The 13371-nt window shown below is 39.9% G+C and overlaps 2 protein-coding genes across 8 annotated transcripts in view; one reads left to right on the top strand and one right to left on the bottom strand.

Moving 5' to 3' along the window:
• The window catches only part of XRCC4 (X-ray repair cross complementing 4), a 381115-nt gene extending 376735 nt beyond the window's left edge, over nucleotides 1-4380 (bottom strand). For 4 of the 7 annotated variants that reach the window (XM_010807593.4, XM_024994578.2, XM_010807594.4 and 1 more), the window contains exon 1: nucleotides 4306-4374. The gene's annotated coding sequence lies outside the window, so the exon portion shown is untranslated. Of the gene's footprint in view, nucleotides 1-4168 lie in introns of all 7 variants that reach the window. The other 3 variants (XM_005209722.3, XM_059888371.1, NM_001081615.2) reach the window with 2 other exon arrangements.
• A 177-nt stretch (nucleotides 4381-4557) lies between these two features.
• Nucleotides 4558-13371, top strand: part of TMEM167A (transmembrane protein 167A) — a 44656-nt gene continuing 35842 nt past the window's right edge. The window contains exon 1 of the mRNA NM_001114511.1: nucleotides 4558-4602. Coding sequence (NP_001107983.1) covers nucleotides 4600-4602 — 3 coding nt within the window. The 5' untranslated portion in view covers nucleotides 4558-4599. The remainder of the gene's footprint in view (nucleotides 4603-13371) is intronic.

The raw sequence follows: 13371 nt of genomic DNA, 5'->3' as shown, positions 1-13371 counted from the left end.
TTCGTTAGTCCTAAAAGCTCGACAAATTTATAAAAGACTGGTTTACAGACTGTAAAAATGATGACAATATTCGGAGAGCAGTTAAAATCCAGAATGCCTGCCATAAAAGGTAGTTGGAGAGTCTGGCTCATTATCTAGAATTAAACAGTGTTTTATATGCAAAATTAGTGCACCTAATTTTTGTGCCAAGTATCAGAAATCATGTTAACAAACCAACCGTTATTAATCTTAAGAACAAACTCCCATACCACTGGGAGAAAATCTTTGTAAAATGTTGTAAATACCCTGGGATTTCCCAGTGGCACAAAGGCAAAAGTTTAATTTAAAGCTATTGGCAATACTGGTATCTAGCAAAAGCATGAATGCCTCATCAACCATTTGGAATTCTAACATGGTTTTTCCTTTTGGGCAACAGAAGTCTCAAAGGTGTTTTTCTTCTATAAAGAGCCCAATTACATCAATATTAAAAATTTGCTGACTATAACAACCCTCTGTTCACTAATTTCAGCCCGTGTTTTAGAAAAAGTCACAACTAACTTTCTCACCAGTACTGGCAGCTTCACAAAGAACAAGGAGCATATTGCCCAGAGCAATAAAATGCATTAACTAAAAACCTCCTACTAGTATAAGAAGAACTGTCTTGAAGACAGTTACCTTTTTCCTTGAAAACGAGGTATTGCAAATAAAGCATTGACTTATACCTCATAAAACTCAGATTGAAATCAAAACTCCTAGCTGAGTAACTTTGGTCATGCCATTAATGCATTAAAATATTCACTGACTACATCCTTTGTACCAGGCTTTAAACATCTCAAAGATGAGTAAAACATATTCCCAGCTATCTGATGAGACAGAAACACCCACAGAGGATTATTATGCAAGCTTGTAAAATACAGAGGCAAGATGGGAGCTCCTCTGAAATGTAGCACATTAACCAGTCTGAAATTTCAGAAGAAGCTTCCTTGAGTTATATCTGATATACAATTTAGAAGCTGGAAAAGGTTTAGGAGTGAAAGGAAAAAAGATAAGAAAACACATTCTAGGAAGAAGCAGCTACATGAGCAAACGCTTGGAGGCAAGAAATAGCATGATAAATAGAAATGAAAATTCAGTTTCAGACTTACTGACACTAACAAGAGCATTTGGGGGAATCATAGGCACTGTGCTGAAGGGATCTCAAGAAAGAAGAGTAAAAGAGAAGTTGGAACTTGGAGCACAGAAAACTCTTGAAGGGATTCTTGCTCAGAAGAACAAATAAATGGCATTGGAATCAGAGACAGATTAAGAGAAGCACTTCTTAAGGTGAAAAAAATAACATGCAGGTCAATCAAAAGTTTTGTGGGTCTTAATCTAAGAGCCATGGGGAAAGAGAATTTTTAAAAAAGGAGAAAATGAACACTAAATAACAAAGGACTTCAACCTCTGACTATGGAGACTAGTTGAGGATCAAAGAAAACAACAAATTAAGTAAAATTATTATTTTTTTTACTATATTGAATGAGAAAAAAGTCAGATAAAAGGAAATGATCAACACCATCAATACTAGAGACAAGTAAAAAAGGACGGGAGAAAGCAATCTGGTACTAAAAGTAGTACCAATTCAATTTTTTAAACTTTTAATTTAAAAAACCATTCATTGAGTGCTTAACATTCAGGTCAACTGGCCCTCCTTCATTATCCCTCCCTTTAAATGGTTTTTATTTTAGTGAACAAAGAAAGCCAGATACAAAACATGCAAGCCTTATAGAGTGCTTGAAAGTGAAAGTTGCTCAGTCCTGTCCAGCTCTTTGCCACCCCATGGACTAAATGGTCCACGGAATTCTCCAGGCCAGAATACTGGAGTAGTGGGGAGCTATTCCCTTCTCCACGGGATCTTCCCAACCCACGGATCAAACCCAGGTCTCCCACATTGCAAGCAGATTCTTTACCAGCTCAGCCACCAAGGAAGCCTAAGAATATTGAAGAGGGTGGCCTATCCCTTCTCCAGGGGATCTTCCTGACCCAGGAATTAAACCAGGGTCTCCTACATTGCAGACAGATTCTTTATCAGATGAGCTACCAGGGAAGCCCACTGAGTGCTTGCTGCTGCTGCTGCTAAGTCGCTTCAGTCATTGTCTAACTCTGTGCGACCCCATAGATGGCAGCCTACCAGGCTCCTCCAACCCTGGGATTCTCCAGGCAAGAACACTGGAGTGGGTTGCCATTTCCTTCTACAACACATGAAAGTGAAAAGTAAAAGTGAAGTCACTCAGTCCTGTCACACTCTTCGCAACCCCATGGACTCCAACCTACCAGGATCCTCTGTCCATGGGATTTTCCAGGCAAGAGTACTGGAGTGGGGCGCCATTGCCTTCTCCATTGAGTGCTTAGTGCAGGTCAAATACCCGACAATACTAGGGAAGTCCATGCATTCTTTGCACAGAAAAACATAAATATGTACTATTTTTACATATAATAGTATGTAAAGTATATAAAGGATAATAGTATTCCTTACTGAACCTAAGAAATCAAAGTTGAAAATGCTCTTCTAGATGCAGGAGAGACAATAATTTTTGAAGAAGGAAATTATAAGAATCAGATTTCACTTTTAGTGTGTAAGAAAATGATCCAAGATAGTCTGAAATAAGATTCCATACCAGAGTTGCTAGAAAAGAGACTTTTGAAATAGCAATGTAAGACAGTGCTTAAATTAGTTCACTGGCAGTGAAGCCAAGAGCAGGGAGTTTATGTGCTTAATGACCATGTATCTCAACTACCACCTCCTTAGGGATCTTGCCAAGAGATCGTGTCAGATTAACTTTGTTGTGTTACATGAAAAACTTTATATATAAATGTATGTTCAGTCTTATCTGTTGCTATTTGGCTTCCTCTGTGGGTAACTTTAAAATAACTGGCATTGTTCTTCCCTATTTTGAAGCTGAAGTACGTAAGAGCCTATAGTCTAAAATTAATTAAAATGCATAAATACAGTAAATCAACTGTGATTTTTAAAAACTTCAATTTCCTGATGCACTTCAGCTATTACATATAACCCTCAAATTGTCCATGTAAATGAAGACAATCTACATGACATCAAGATGTCTGCAGACACATTTACTACTGTGGAAACCAAGCTTGATGAGTTGCACAACATAATTTCCATAACCAAGCCAAGATTATTTAATTTGAATGGTAAGACTTAAAAAATAAATTGTAAAGCAATCACAAGACAAAGCATTACAGCTTGTTTTTTGATAGGACAAGGGTACAGTATATTTTTATACATTTCTTATTCCCCTCTTCCCCATGCCCATTAAATTTCTGGAAAGAACAGGCCATCTTTATCCCTCTGCAGCAGTCTCATGATGGTATGAATAAAAGCTCAGTTAAGTACTTGCTAAATTTGTGTACTTAACCAATTCTTGACAATTCAGTAGATTCGAACAAAAAGTTAGTAATGGTTAAAAAAAAAAAAAAGAAAAGAAAAAAACTTGGTGGGCAGTAGCCAACAATACAATCACAGATAGTAGAAACCCAAATATTCTAATCACTGTGTTGCCCTAAATATAGAAGGGTCACATAGTTTGGCCAAGAAAAGCACATAAATCAATGCATTATATGAGCTTCCTTTTCCTGTTTCTCTCAATCCACTTTGAGTCAAAGTATTAAAAAAACTGATAATATTTTAAAAAGAATCTGGGGAGAGGGAATAGAACCTTATCTAATGGGATTGTTAAAATTAGAGAAAGTTAAATAATAATACTGATTAAAAGAAAAAGTTGGTATATGTCTTGCAGGTGGACCATTTCTCTAAAGCACCTAATCAATTACTTAATTCAGGAAGGGCAGCTCCTTTCCATTTGTTCCCACAGAAAGTTCTTTCCTGACTCCAATCGGCACCTTTCAGCCTCAGATAGAACCCACTGACAATCTACAAAACGCTGGGAATTAGAAGAGAATGCCAATATTAGAAAAATGATCAAACACCTTCTCAACACAACCCTCTGAATTCAAGTGTCCTCCTAATCCCACAGCTTTACAGGGCATTTCAAAGGCGCTTTACACAAAGAATCCCGCAGGTGCAAAGGGAGAAACTGAAAAGGGAGCCCAGGAGACGCACGACCTGATGGTAACGCCAGAAAACTCAGGTGTTCCCGAGAGTTTACAAACAGAAGGGCCAGAAGCTTACACATCGAGGGGAGTCTACGCCGGAAAAAAAGTGAGCGCTGAGGAGTTCTAGAGAAGTAAAGAAAAAAATAATAATAACAACAATAACTGGACCACCGACTACTATTAAAAGAGTCAGTCGCCACTTCCGGACCCTACCTCTCAGTAATTCCACTTCCGGCCTTCTCCAAAAGGCCCGCTCCCACAGGCGGACATCCAGCACCCAATGAGAGTGTCACCTACTTCCGCGGGGGCTGAATGACGTCATGTAGGTCCCGTCCTTTCCGGTAGAGAGGAGCCTATCGTAGAGCCCGAGACCCGCGCCTCAGAAGGAGGTACCCTGACAGGCCCAACCAGACCGCGGGAAGGGGAGAGAAAGGCAAGCCGGCCGTGCACGCCTCTTCCGCCCTGGGCCCGGAAGGGTGATGTGGCTGGGGCTTCGCCGGCCTCACTATGGTAAGAACCGGGGCTTTGGGGTCGCGACTGAGGTTTGTGCAGGGGCTGCGAGCCAGTAGTAGGGTTGGAGGGTTGAGTGGCAGTCCCCGGCCGGGGAACCCTGTCACTAACTTGACTCTCCCGGGGCTCAGAGGGAGAGATGGGCCCGGGAGCCCTGTAGCCCCTACACGTCCAAACTGGGACAACCAGAGCCGACAGCCCAAGAAAGAACCTCAGGGCCGCAGAGTCCCCCCTCACACGCAGAGGCTACTTTAATGACTTGTTTCAAAGAAATGCGCTGGTTTGGCTTAACCCGTCGTTACTTACTCTTTGTGGTCATTTTCAGGCTTTAGAGCTGCCGGGTTTGCGCTCTTGTTGTTTTGCGGTTTGTTATCTCATTGCGGACCTAAGCCAGGTGTTTCATTGTTGTCAAACAAACCCCAAACACCCCACCTTAATTTTCACTTGTCGAATTAATTGGCCTTTTAGGTCTCCCCAGCTCCATTCTTTCAACTCTAAAGATGCTACTTTATAAGCTGTGTTTTAATGATCGGAGTTGTCTGTTGAGGTGGCTTTTCTAGAAGCTTACTGTGCTTGGAGTGGTGTTTGGCCTCCGGTCTTCCTCCCCTTCCATACACTATTAAGATTTCTTGTGTTATTTTGTCTTATTGCAGATTCCTTTAATAGTTTGGGCCTGTTAGAGAAGCTTGAAATAAGCCACAGAAGTTCACAAGAGAAATGTTTACTTCTCCAAGCTGAGAAAAATACATAAAACCAACATGGACAGAGGACAGATGAAATAATCAATAGTAATAGCAAAGATCTGCAGGCATTTCACCTTTGTCACTGTAAATGCTAACAACCTCTACACCAGGCCTTGGCCATGAATTTATGAGGTCTGTGTGCCAGACTTCATAAAAGGTTCATGCCTTTTATTGTAGTATCAAAAGCAGCCATGACAAAAGCTTTTCTACAGTGAAAAGTTGCTGAGCTTGTGTTCCCAGAAGTTCCTGCAGAATCCCATACAGCACAAAACCCTTAGACTTTTAATCGAAAACTCATTAATTGTTGTTTACTTTGTGCCAGCTTTGGTTATAGCTGGAGCATAAGTCACAGTCTTTTCCCTGGAGAAGTTTACAATGTATAGAGGGGATGACATTGGCAGATTATTCCTTCCTTGGCCGAAGATACTCTCCAGTTCCAAAATTGAGCTATCACGTGAAAGGACACAAGTGGATAGACTTGTGTCCTGAGTGAGCCTTTATTTACCTTAGAAAATGTGGTTCATTTGGCAATCCAAAAAGAGTAGCTAGACTGATACTCTTAATTCTTGCATATATCCTCCTTGAGGCTGAAATTGGATTACTCATAGTACAAGCAGAGATAGATTCTTCTTTTTGTCTTATATTCTATTTAGAAGCAAGACATATACCATTTAAGATTAACAGTATTTGAACCATCTGGCCATCTCTGGTTTATTCAGAGAAACAATAATAACTCTCATTTATTAGCTATTGCTGTGTGCCAGGGTGCATTTGAAAAATCAACTTAAAAGTATTGTCTCATTTCGAAACTTCTGAGTAGATGTTTACAGGCAAAGGAAGTCAGGCATGTCAAAAGTCTTCATGCCATTGTTAATGAAAAGAACATAACTGAAAATCAAATATGTCTTAGTGGTTTGTTGCTCTCAAATATAATATGCCAAACGGATGTGGGTAGAAAATAGAAATAACTGCCAGGTAATTAATGTTTTCATTCTTGCTCTGTTCCTGTGAGCTTAAGATGTCAGTATTTCAGAAGAAGTACATTGTAGTTGGAAGAGTTACACAGTGAGGTTTCTTTTTGAGTTTGTACCTAAACTTGGTATATTTGCAAGGTAGCCTAGTGATAATGAGATGGTTAAATAGCACCACTGATTCAGTGGACATGAATTTGAGCAAACTCTGGGAGATAGCGAAGGACGAGGAAGCCTGGCCTGCTGCAGCTCAGAGACATGGCTTAGAGACTGAACAACAACCAGTGATTATGACTTACATCTGAATTACTGTATTTTAATGAATCCATTTTTCTTTTTAGAAAGAACCATTCAGTTTTTAATATCCTCCTTCCAGTGCATTCTCCCCCCCACCCCCCCATAATTTTATTTATTTATTTCTGCCTGTGCTGGGCTTTTGTTGCTGCAAGTGAGGGCTACCCTCTACTTAAGATGTGCGAGCTTCTCAGTGCAGTAACCTCTCTCATGGCAGGGCACGAGCTCTAGGTGCACAGGCTTCAGGAGTTGCGGCTCCTGGGCTCTGAAGCACAGGTTCAGTAGTTGTGGCACAGACTTTTATAGTTGTTCTGCGGCATGTGGGATATTGTCAGATCAGGGGTTAAGAACCTGAGTCTCCTGCATTAGCAGGCAAATTCTGTGCCACTGAGCCACCAGGGAAGCCCCCAATGAATCCATGTTTTAAAATGTATTTCAAGGCCATTAAATGTTTATCAACAATAATAATTTAAAACTATCAGAGCATAAGCAGTATAATAATTATATCATTTACAAATTAATACTTTTAAAAACTCCAGAAACCCTAGTTCTCCCTAACTTAAAAATCTTCAAGATTCATCTCTAGTTTCATCTCTTCCAAAGAAGGCTTCCCTGTACCTTAAGTTTTCTTCTTCTCCTTTTAGGTGTTTATTTGGACGTCTGTAGTCCAGTCCATGTATATGCCACCAGTGTCCCTCTTGCATAGAAAACAGCAGTAAGATATTGCTTATAATTCTCCCTTCTCTAGGCAGAGTTCTTACAAGTAGAGACTAGGTCTTTTAATCTCTACATCACAGTGTCAGAGTTAGTACTTAAATGAATGAGTGTCTGGATATACAAAGTCGTGTAAAACATGCTCATTGTATTCAAGAACTTTACAGTCCAATGGGGGAGAGTATTAAATAAGTAAACTTTGTGTTTACTAGCATCTGCTGTGTGTTACTAGCATCTGCTAGGACATAGACAGCGTGTGTGGTAGAAAGAACGTGAGCTTTAGACTAAACCAAACAGGGTCAGAATCATTCCCAGCGACCATCCTTTACTTGAGGAAGTTTATCTTCGTTTCTTCTTCTGTTGGTGTGTTAGGTGACTTACCGATATTCTCATCTAATGTTCATAAACCCTGCAAAGTAGGGCCTGTTTATTGCCCATATTTTATAATTAAATTGAGTACCAGGGAAAGGGTGTAAAATAGTTTATTAAATAGTTTATTTCCTCTTGTAGCTGAGAAATTGTTTCAGTTCAGTCGCTCAGTCGTGTCCGACTCTTTGCCACCCCATGAATTACAGCACACCAGTCCTCCCTGTCCATCACCAACCCCCGGAGTTCACCCAGACTCATGTCCATCAAGTCAGTGATGCCATCCAGCCATCTCATCTTCTGTCGTCCTCTTCTCCTCCTGCCCCCAATCCCTCCGAGCATCAGTCTTTTCCAATGAGTCAGCTCTTCGCATGAGGTGGCCAAAGTATTGGAGTTTCAGCTTTAGCATCAGTCCTTCCAATGAACACCCAGGGCTGATCTCCTTTAGAATGGACTGAGTCCAGGGGTCTCTCAAGAGTCTTTTCCAACACCACAGTTCAAAAGCATCAATTCTTCGATGCTCAGCTTTCTTCACAGTCCAACTCTCACATCCATACATGACCACTGGAAAAACCATAGCCTTGACTAGACGGACCTTTGTTGGCAAAGTAACGTCTCTGCTTTTTAATATGCTATCTAGGTTGGTCATAACTTTCCATCTAATTGTCACTGGGAACTGCTGGAGGGCATCATCAAGGAGATAACACTGACCTGTGTATTAAGGAGTGACTGAGGATTAGAGAAGGAGTCATTAGCTAGAGCTGGGAAAACATTCTCTAGCCTTTAGATAGATAAAGGATGAGGTAGTTAAGGACACAAAGAGCATGAAGTTGAACAGTTGCCTGGGGAGTGCAAGAAGTTGAAGTTAATCAGTGAAAAGATGAGACTAGAAAGCTTGTGGCCAGATCTTGAAGTCTGTTCAAGGTCTTTATATTTTGATAATGTTTGTGTACCTAATAAACACTTTGAGCAAGGAAAAGAATGGAGTGCACTTGAGAAAACCAACCGGTAACAATGGAGAGGATATATTTACATGTTATTGTTTAACCGATAAGTCATGTCTGACTCTTGTGACCCTATGGACTCCAGCACACCAGGCTTCTCTGTCCTTCACTATCTATCTCCCAGAGTTTGCTCAAACTCATGTCCATTGGGTCACTAATGCCATCCGATCATCTCATCCTTTGCCACCCCCTTCTCCTCTTGCTGTCAAGCTTTCCCAGCATCTGGGTCTTTTCCAGTGAGTTGGCTCTTCTTATCAGGTGGCCAGAGTATTAGAGCTTCAGCTTCAGCATCAGTCCTTCCAATGAATATTCATGGTTCATTTCCTTTAGTACTGGCTGGTTTGATCTCCTTGCTGTTTAAGGGACTCTCAAGAGTCTTCTCCAACACCACAATTCAAAAGCATCAATTCTTCAGCCCTCTGTCTTCCTTAGGATCCAACTCATATCTGTAGATGACTACTGGAAAAACCGTAGCTTTGATTGTACAAACCTTTATTGGCTAAGTGATGTCTCTGCCTTTTAATATACTGTCTAGTTTTGTCATAGCTTTTCTTCCAAGGAGCAGGCATTTTTTAGTTTTGTTTTCCCATCTATTTGCCATGAAGTGATGGGACCGGATACCATGATCTTAGTCTTTCGAATATTGAGTTTTAAGCCAGCTTTTTCACTCTCTTCTTTCACCTTTATCAAGAGACTCTATAGTTCCTCTTCCCTTTCTGCCATTCCCTTTCTACCTTTCTCGATATCTGAGGTTGTTGATATTTCTCCTAGCAGTCGTGATTCCAGCTTGTTATTCATCCAGCCCAGCATTTCACATTGTACTCTGCATATAAGTTAAATAAGCAGGATGACAATATACATACTTGTCATACTCCTTTCCCAATTTTGAACAAGCCCTTTGTTCCATTTCTAATTCTAACGGTTGCTTCTTGACGTGGATATAGATTTCTCAGGAGGCAGGTAAGGTGGTCTGGTATTCCCGTTTTTTGAAGATTTTTCGTTTGTCATGATCCACACAAAGGCTTTAGCATAGGCAATGAAACAGAATTAGATTTTTTTTTTTAATTCCCTTGCTTTCTCTTTGAGCCAGTGGATGTTGGCAATTTGATCTCTGGTTCCTCTGCCTTTTCTAAATCCAGCTTGTACATCTGGAAGTTCTTGGTTCATGTACCACTGAAGCCTGTCTTGAAGGATTTTGAACAGTACCTTGCTAGCATGTGAAATGAATGCAATTATCTGGTAGTTTGAACATTCTTTGCCATTGTCCTTCTTTGGGATTGGAATGAAAATTTTTTTCCTGTCCTCTGGCCACTTCTGAGTTTTCCAAATTTGCTGACATATCAAGTGCAGCATTTAACAGCATCATCTTTCAGGATTTTGAAATAGCTCACCTGGAATTCCATCACCTCCACTAGCTTTGTTCACATTAATGTTTCCTAAGGCCCACTTGACTTCATACTCCAGGATATCTGGTTCTAGGTGAGTGACCACACCATCATGGTTATCTGAGTCATTAAGATCTTTTTTGTATAGTTTTTCTGTGTGTTCTTGCCACCTCTTCTTAATCTCTTCTGCTTCTGTTAGGTCCTTGTCATTTCTGTCCTTTATTATGCCCATCTTTGCATGAAATGTTCCCTTAATATCTCCTATTTTCTTGAAGAGATCTCTAGTCTTTCCCATTCTATTGTTTTCTTCTATTTCTTTCCATTGTTCACTTAAGAAGGCTTTCTTATCTCTCCTTGCTAGTCTCTGAAACTCTGTGTTCATTTGTGTTTATCTTTCCCTATATTTTTCTCAGCTATTTTTAAGGCCTTCTCAGACAACCACTTTGCCTTCTTGAATTTCTTTTTCTTGGGGATGGTTTTGGCCACCACCTCCTGTACAGTGTTACAAACCTCCATCCATGGTGCTTCAGCACTCTGTCTACCAGATCTAACCCCTTGAATCTATTCATCATCTCCATTGTATAATCATAAGGGATTTGATTTAAGTCATACCTGAATGGTTGGATGGTTTTCCCTGCTTTTTAAAATTTAATCCTGAATTTTGCAGCAAGGAGCTCATGGTCTGAGCCACAGTCAGCTCCAGGTCTTAATTTTTCTATCTGTAAAGAAGGTTAAAATCTGAGAAACTGATTGAATGACTGCCCTCTTGACAAGTGTAAGTAGGTTGAAAGATAAGAAAATCATTATAAGGTGCTTAATAAAGAGTGGTGAAGTACAAGTCCAGTTTAGATGATTGGAAGAAAATATTGTTTAAGCACCAGCTCTGCCATGTGCTTTACATATGATGTTTTATTAAAATCGTACATTATTGGCCACAGTGTACATATGAAAAAAAAGGTGCAGAATTGTTAAGTGTCTTCCCCAAGACCACACTGCTTATGAGTAGTGAAGCTCAGATTTAAACTTAACAGCTCCACTTGTCACCAAATCTCAGGCCCTTTTTATACTACAACGCCATTAATCCCACAGGGAATTCAAGAGGAAAAGCAACATTTGTATGCCTCAGTGGGTGAGGGTGTGGGTTGTTTGTCAAGATCATAATTCTGTAGCTACTGTTACTTGTGCACCTTCAATACAAATGACATCACAGTAGAAAGGTTATCTTCTTAGTATTATAATAATAGTTTTGACTGCATAAATATATGAGGAATTTCCATGAGCTACACTTTGAAAACCTCTGCGTTAGGCTAATAGGTAGGTATCTGAAGTGGATGCTGGTCTTCTGTAGCATAGTGGCTTGTAACTCTAACTGCAAGTAAAAACTCCCAGGGAGTTTTGACAAATTCTGAGCCCACAGTGAGTGAGTGAGTGAGTGAAAGTCGCTCAGTCGTGTCTGACTCTTTGTGACCCCATGAACTGTAGCCCACCAGGCTCTCCTCTGTTCATGGGATTCTCAGGCAAGAATACTGGAGTGAGTTGCCATTCCCTTCTCCAGGGGATCTTCCCATACCAGGGATTGAACCCAGCTCTCTTGTTTTATCTTCTTTTAGTTTTGCTTCCTTTTGGTCTTTACCCTACTGAAGTCTTTGGGAGCTGTGCATATGTGTTAACAGCATCTACCATACCTCTTCATTTTAGCTTAGGCTGGATTTGAAGAGCCAAAACAGGAAAACACTTAAGGAGACCTGAGATTCTCACAGAGAAATAAATTAGAGCTGCTGTTTCTTTTAGCTTTGCTTTCCTGTTCTTTTTTAAATGTAATCTCTCCTTTTATCAACCTTCATCATTTCATACTGTAAGAAAGTGAAATCACTAAAGGCAAATAACCTTATGAATCTGCTGAGTGTGAAGAGAAAAGGCCATGGTACAGATGAATGGATTTACACTAGGTTTACAGTTGGCAAAAACTCAGGCTTTGTTGTACGATAAGTATCATTATGTGTTACACAATGACTGGGTACTGATTGCTTCCAGTGACATAAGCAGTCCTTCAAAATCAAGTATAAATATAACAGAAAAGCAATATGGAAAAATTAATTCCAGGCTGTTAATTAATTCATAATTCTGGAAAATATTTTTCCATGCAGTGAATCTATAACACTGGCTGTTACACAGTCTCTCTCCCTCGCTCTCTTTATGAGAGACCCTTATCACCAAGTCTTCCCCGGATAGTCTCTCTGCACCATTTGCTTCCAGTTGCCTCACAGGCCACTCTTAACCCACCTCTGGAAACTATAAAATCATGTAATTTGTGCTAATGATAAGAGCATTTGCCCATCAAACCAGTATATATTTAACCAAGATAATCCTTTAAACCATGATCATGATTAGAAAGTGACATTATGTCAATATTACAAACAACTGTTTTTCCCTTGGACAAATTCACCTCTTCCCAGAAATAGGCAAAGTTCAGTGCAAAAGAGTAACAGTAAAGTGTTCATTAAGACATCAGAACAAATCACCTTGTTTTTAAGATAATAACTCCACCTTAGTTTCAAGTGCATCAGTGTACTAACCTAAAGGATTGTTACCTGTAAACAGTTTACACAGCAAAAGTGCTGGGAGGAAGTCTTACAAGCAAAACCAGGTGCCGGCTATTAAAATGATGAAAATTATTAAAAATGACAGTGATTTTAAATGATAACTGATCAAAAATCACATTAGCTCTTTAGAATGGGAATTTAAGTTTAGACTAAATACAGTGTCTTCTGAATATAGTCAACAAGCAACAAAGCCAGAGCCCATAGTTAAAGGTTTCTAGACCCTACAGAAGGAGTCTACTGTACTGCATGGATATCTGCCCATGCCACAGAGTTTAGTCCAAATTTCTGGGCGTTGATTATTTTTTTAAAGCTCTAGGTAAAGTGAGTAGCCAGGGTTCATACCCTGCTTGCCTTCATTTATTTGCAAGTTTTTCCATTTTGTCAGTCGTATCTATTTGCATGATCAGAATATTTTTTTCATAACAGAATTTGCACTTTTCCTTCAGACTACTTTCTCTTATTTATCAAGGAGATGTGAAGCATTTACATCAATTTTCTTAAGTCTACTGTTTGTCGTAGTTACATGCATGCTTCCTCTTTGTAATAGCTGTGACACTTTTGTTGCTTCATATTTAGATGTGAGATGTCTAAGCTCAAAATAAGCAGCACAAATAGAACAAACACACTGTGGGTCCTATTGACGAGATACGAAAATAGGCACAAATGACCACCAATGTTGCCAGTGGCGA

This window comes from Bos taurus, chromosome 7, assembly GCF_002263795.3.
Source record: "Bos taurus isolate L1 Dominette 01449 registration number 42190680 breed Hereford chromosome 7, ARS-UCD2.0, whole genome shotgun sequence".
Classification (NCBI taxonomy): Eukaryota; Metazoa; Chordata; class Mammalia; order Artiodactyla; family Bovidae; genus Bos; species Bos taurus.
This window is presented reverse-complemented; position numbering and strand designations above follow the sequence as displayed.